A 6542-nucleotide genomic window follows, 5' to 3' on the forward strand; every position below is an offset into this window, starting at 1 on the left:
ACTGCTGAAAACGAGCGAGCACAAAAGGAGCATGAAAGGCAGGAACTCAACTTTCAGTTTGAAACATGCCCCAGCTTCCTCTCTAGACACACCCACCCTGCCAAACAGGACTGCAAAGCACCAGCAGCCAGACATTCCAGACTAAAGAGTGGGAAGCTTCTACATAGAAGACTGTATTTCCCTCTGTTTCCTCTCTCGCTTTCTCTTTCCCTTTCCAAGAATTGCCCACTGACATCACTGAAATCAGTGTTAAAAACATGCTGGCACTTGATGCCTGATGCTCAAGGAAAACCTATAGGAAATGTTCTTAGTTATCCAGCCAGCCACACACACTACTCTGTAATCCCTGCCATTGTTTCGGTGCTGCAGAAAATATGTTTTTTATTATCTCAATGGTGAAACAATGTTCCGGTTAGTGATTTACTACCAGTTACATTAAAATACATTTTCTTTATTAGTTTCCACTACGGCTATAGTAGACAATACATGTGTATTTTGGTTCTTCTGCACACAAAATGACTTTGAAATTATTATCATTAGAGGCTTAATTTGTACTCTGTCACACACAAGTGACCGTACACTCCTAAAAGACTGAATTCAAGAGATACAACAAAATATCAAAAATCCTTTTGAATTCTTGCATTTTATTTTGTAAATAAGAAAATAGCATTTCTGGTATTCAAAAAATACAACCTGTATTCCAGCAGATATACAGATAGAGATGGAAAGGTAGAGAGAGAGAGACAGAGGGAGACAGACAGAGAGAAATGGATGATTAGGGAATACAGGTCAGGATGTAGGTCAGTAGAAGCAGCCTGGGGAGACTCAGACAGAAACACCACTGGTTCAGACAGATAAACAAGTCTGACTGCCTAAATGTGTTTCTGCATTACTAGGCATGTTTAAAACAAATGAAACCTCATGTATTATCTATAAATGGTATGCGATGAGGATATGAGAATGATTACTATGTATATGAATGTGCATTGTTACATGCAGAAGTGCTGTACTTCGTATTCGTCTGAAACCACTGATTTTGCTCACCCGAGGGTGAGTTCGCCAGTGGAATATCGTCTCTAGCAGTGAGTACATGCACCTGCTGGTTCAAGGGATAGAATCCTGTCATTTAAGCTTTTTGTTTGTTACATAGTCTTAGTCTATTTGAATACAAGAACGCTCGCCCCCTACTCGCCCCGGGTCAAATCCTGCAACCTCGGAAACAGTCACGTATTTCTGGCCACCAGAATCTAACCGGGGTGAGTGTTTCGTGCCATGCGGGGCGTGTGTTCTGCTGCTGGGGGCGAGTAGGTTTTGGGGCGAGCGTTCTGGTTACAGTCTATTTAACCACACGAACCCTAACATCTATTCTGGCCATGTAGGCAAACATTCAGCGAAAATAGCTGATCTACAATGTGTCGCAACACATTGTGAGTTTGAAGATTTTTGCTATTCGACGTATAACAAATATATAGGGTCAACTCTAAGTGGTTAAACCATGCCCACAAAGCACCAGTTTACGAGCACCACGTTTTAAGATAAAATGTTTCAGATCAAACATGAATAAAGTGGTAACTAGCATGATTTAACGTTATTTGTAGAATGCAATCTGCCTTTCAAGGATCCAAGACATTTAGCAGAAATGTCATACAGTACATCATCATACATCTTCCACTTTCCCTCTGCATGCTTAACACAAGTGCACTTGAGACCAGCAGCCTCAGCTTAATGGTGGGTGAACGTTTGAGTGGGGGACACGGTCTGGCATCAAACCAGATTGTAATCACTCAGCGACATTCCATGGATTGATCACGCTACAATCAAACTCACGATGAACCAAAAACCTCACTGATAAAATCACTAAATAGCTTAATGCACTGATTGAGAAGGGAAAAAAACATATTTAAAGGCTACAAGCTCTGTAAATGTAATATTGTCCATTAGGTTCCGTACATACAGTATATTGAGTAGGCTAATACATGTGTTTGAGTAGAGTTTAGCTGCCCTTTCAGGTTTAAATTATTACTTGCTGCCCTAACCCGCAGAAAAAAAGGGGTTACAGTAATTCCATTACTGTAAATCAGAATAAGCAACATTTCACATCACTTTGCACTGTAAAGCTAAAGTATAAAATCATATACAGAGTAGTCGCTAGGCCACATAAGTCGGCTGCACATGGTTTCAAAGACAGAACAAAGAGCTTATAATTTGTAGGTCGCGATACAAGAGTGTCATTTTCGCACTCTCAGAGGACCAGAACAAGGATTTCTGGTTTGGCAAACCCAGACGAAATCACAGTTCAATAAGAGCAGTCACATGATAACAATACTAAAGTAGGACCAAGTGAGGTTTTGTAGCTTATGCAAAGGCATCAATCAAGATCACAGGGGTGCTGGAATAGAGAGAAGGCATACAGGGTAGATTAAGATTGGACAACACATATGGCAAGGGTTAGACTAAGGCTTGGGTTTTATGCATAAAGCATCTGGAAGTTTGAAATATATTCTCAACTGACCAAATTATAAACTATCTATTAAAGTATACGTTTAGTCTCATCGAGAGAAATCGTAGCATTGTACTTCCAATTTCAGTTTTCCCCAAGCCCCTGCATTCCATCCAAGGGCACAAATAGTAATAGTAACAATGATAAGTTCTAGTGCTTTAAAACTATCCTCATTCTATGGATAGCCATCAAACTCAGCCATGTCGAACTCAATCCACAGCAGTCCTTGTGTGATTAGGATACATTGGATGAATATGACTTACTGAAGTTTTAACAAACACAAATTTACTTTGTGCAACAATCATGCAAAAAAAGATATTGCTGTATTATATTTGCTACTTTATCAATATACTACAAGGTGTATCTAAGTTGGTTTCAAATCAAATGTGTTGATTCAAATCAATGTAGGAAATGGTTGTTCTGTATCAACAACCTTCAATGTAAATTGTTGTATTTATCAATACCGTTATCTGCTGCATTAATTAATTGTGCTATTAAACTAGCTTAAGCACCTGCCTGGCATGGCTGTTAGAGTAAAATGGAGTGGGAGAGAGCCAGCCACAAGGCTATCTCAAGAGAGACCAACTAGGTAGGCTATCGCTACCTGTTACATCTGCTACTTGATACTTCTGCACTTAGTTGGTCAGAGCACCATGATTATTATATATCTTTAAATGAAATGTCCAGAAAATTCTTAATTAGCAGCAATTATTTCTTTTTCTGAGACATTTTATGCACCCAGTGCCTTAAGTTTGGCTTTGAGAAAGATGGGAAAGGGAATAGGCAAGCTTGTATAGTTCTCGCCACTGGTTTCACTTCCTGTTTACAACAGCACTTTTGTTATTTTGTTAGGAAAACTGGAATACAAATACAACGTTTTGAGCAACTCAATCACAAGTGGAAGCATAGTGTAAAAAAAAAAAAAAAAAAGACTGGTCTCTCTGCTTATAAGACTGGTGCCTCTCAATGTGTTTGTCATTTGCTCAGGTTAGCCACTGTGTGTGCATGTGTGGGCTGGGGCAGATATACCTTCCTGCCTGTTAAAAAGCCAGGAACCTGATTTCACTTAAGCAACCTTTTTTTCTTATTTTTTTCCTGAGGTGGCTGTTAGCTAGACTGTAGCACTAAGACAAGTACACATCTGCTCTGAAAGAACAGTGAGAAGAGAGGAGGTCGGAGAGGAGAGAAATAGGGCTGAATGAAGGGAGAATACAGACAGGAAAAACTGCACGAAGGGGAACAGCCACTTGTTCAGCCAACAGTTGGCCTCATGGAGGCCCAGAGTCCTGGGGGAGACACAGACTCCCCTGGCTCGGCTGACACGGGTCCTGGACGCTGAGCCGGGGCTTAGGGCAGCTCCGGGGGGTCAGACAGTGGCTCGGATGATCCTGTTAGGCCTGGAGCTACGGTGCACTTTGGTGTGCTTGGACAAATGGTCGCTGCGGGCAAACTTCTTCTCGCACAGCGAGCATTCGTACGGCTTGATGCCAGAGTGTGAGCGCCGATGACGAGACAGCTCGTCGGATCGGGAGAACCTGTCGACAGAAGAACATACATCTTGACATTTCAATCCAGCTCAAAAATGTAATACAACTTTTTTATAGCTATGTATTTTTTGCTATCGATTAGCAGCACATACCTCCAACCGCAGTCAGGCCAGCTGCATGTGTAGGGCTTTTCTCCTGTATGTCGGCGGAAGTGGGCCTTCAAGTGGCTGCTCTTGGTGTACATCTTCTCGCAGCCCGGATGGGAACATTTATGCACCCTGAGAGTCTCTGTCGGGGCCGCTCTGGACACACGGGGGGCCACTGCTTTCAGCAGACTGTCACCTGGGGCCCCAACCCCCGCAATCCTTGTGATCTCCAAAGTCCTCATGGTGATGGGGAGCGGGGCGATCTTCACATACTTCTGATCACCTCCCCCGGGTTCCCCGCAGTTCAGTGGCACGAGAGTGGTAGCGGCAGTGGGCAGCTGTGAGGCCAACAGAGTGAAGTTTTGCCCCGTCGTACCCTGGAGCCCAACAACCAGATGGGCCAGCCGTAGGCCATTGGGGGCCCCTGGAGGAGAGCTTGTTGGGGCGTGAGGCCGAGCCAGAGGTAGGGGCTGGAGCTGGAGGACCAGTGGAGTGCTCAGGAGCACCGATGGCCCTGTGGTGGTTGAGGACACAGGTGTGGCAGTCACCTGGGAAGAGGGGGGTGGTTCGGCCTGGCCGGGACTGTGTTCCTGGTTCTTAGGGCTGTGTGGAGTGGAGGAACACTGCGAGGCACTAGTCCCTGGTTCACTTTGTGTCACCGAGGATGAGGATAGGGGCTCAGAGGAGGGCGATTCAACAGCACTGCCCGGGGAGGGAGGGCTCTCTTCTTCTTTGATGGCTCGTGGTCCCTCTCTGACCACCTCCATCTTTTCCCTCAGGAACTCCTCGATGTCCTCCAGCGTTGGGGAGAACGGGGACGGCAGGCGGAGGGGGAATTCTGGTAGCCGGGGGTCCTGGCTCATAGCTTTGCATTCCTCTTCTTCGACTAATCCCAGGAATATTTGCAGAGGAGCCCCTTCGTAGTCAGCCTCATCTTCCTCCTCCTCATCTTCTTCCCCGGGGCTGGAGCTCAGCATAGCCCCCAGCTCCCCTGCCTCGGGGCTGTAACAGGAGCCTGAACTGCCACCCTCGCTGCTCGCTCCCTCCCCAGGGCCCGGGGAGAATAGACTGCTGCTTTCCCTAAACAAGTCATTTTCCGAGATCAGCGTTCGGCTGCTGATAGACACCATTGATCCGCACCAGATGCAGAGGAGAGGAAGCCAGGGGAAGCAGTTACACAGGAATCAATGAATCTGCAAAAAGCAACAATGTGCTATTATCACCATTAGTCAAGTAAAGAGCTTTAATAGTTTACCCCCACAAAACAAACCCCCATCCCACCCTCACGTGGTACTGAAGGAGGATCGCGTACTGCTATAAGGCACACAGAACAAAACAGAAGGGATGTGATGCATGATAACGATTAAGATTCTTTCTTCCTTGCGTCATTCACTGTCTGGACATCAAGCACATGTTGCAGCAGCAGCAGCAGCAGCCAGCCGCCGCGCAGGCCAGATACTTTACTGTCTGCATGAACAACACGTTTGGTAAACACGGGCCTCGTGACGCGCCCATGCCCATATGGTGAGCAAAGCTAAAGCACGGGGGGGAAGTTGAGTAGCCTGCTGCTGCCAAAGCAAACTACACAAGTGATTACAACCAAGACCAATGGCAAGGCACCTGAACACTACTGCTAACACGGGAATTCGCGAGTCTCAAGTTCGACTGGGTCACAATTCTAAAAATAATCGAATTTCCACACATCAATACAAAAGGAGCGAATTACATCGCATCTTGATCACCTACCGTCTGTAACTATGAAATACGCCAAAAGCGAGTGAAATGATCCGTCGATTAAGTTTTTCTCCGTCGTATTATTGTTGCAGAAAAAGATCCCGTCCTTGCCACGGATCCATGTTGGCATTCTTTTTTCCGAGACCATCATCACATGACTGCATTGCTGTACACTCCAGCGTCGTGTCAGCAGGGCGAGAATGAACACCACAGATCCGTTAGCGGACTTCAAAGTAACACCCGCGTTATTACAAAGTAATTGAGTAGTAACAAACTTGATGCAAAACCAATGTAGATCCAATCAGGAAACGTTTCCCCCAGTATAAACTAAAAGGATATAGACCATAAGAAAGCTCGCTGGCTTCTTGTTTAAAGGGTTCCGTTGTACTCAATCCATACAACATTAAATGACAGACAAATAAAATACAGTAGGCCTACTATTGCACTTGTTTTAAAACAAAGACATTGAGTTAGAGAGAATTAGAGGATAAGGTAGGTCTATAGCCTATGTGTAGAAACCTATCTATTGAAAAATGTATGTGTTGCACACGCCAAGAAACAAACATTTTCTTATATATTTGTTTATTTTTGTATTGAAATAAGGCTTTTAGTTTGAAAGCGAAATCAATGCATTCCCTGCACTGTGGCGAGCTGTGGCTCTCTTGACACAGCTGC

General features: G+C 44.8%; 1 protein-coding gene across 1 annotated transcript; it reads right to left on the reverse strand.

Moving 5' to 3' along the window:
* Positions 1-678: 678 nt before the first annotated feature.
* On the reverse strand, positions 679-6010 carry LOC308286692 (uncharacterized protein). The gene is made up of 3 exons (XM_080727789.1): positions 5880-6010; positions 4140-5326; positions 679-4035 (listed from the first exon to the last, which is right to left on the reverse strand). Exons 2-3 carry the CDS (start codon positions 5261-5263, stop codon positions 3867-3869), a joined length of 1293 nt encoding a protein of 430 aa, XP_080583915.1. The 5' UTR covers positions 5264-5326; positions 5880-6010; the 3' UTR covers positions 679-3866.
* Positions 6011-6542: the final 532 nt, after the last annotated feature.

The sequence above is a fragment of the Nannobrachium achirus genome, assembly GCF_963921795.1.
Source record: "Nannobrachium achirus genome assembly, chromosome: 6".
Taxonomy (NCBI): domain Eukaryota; kingdom Metazoa; phylum Chordata; class Actinopteri; order Myctophiformes; family Myctophidae; genus Nannobrachium; species Nannobrachium achirus.

Bases quoted from the DNA above. Each gene is read 5' to 3' on its own strand.
- LOC308286692 (XM_080727789.1), bottom strand. From the start codon at position 5,263: ATGGTGTCTATCAGCAGCCGAACGCTGATCTCGGAAAATGACTTGTTT. The intron at 4,036-4,139 runs GTATGTGCTGCT...TTCTGTCGACAG, and splicing joins TGGCCTGACTGCGGTTGGAG to GTTCTCCCGATCCGACGAGC.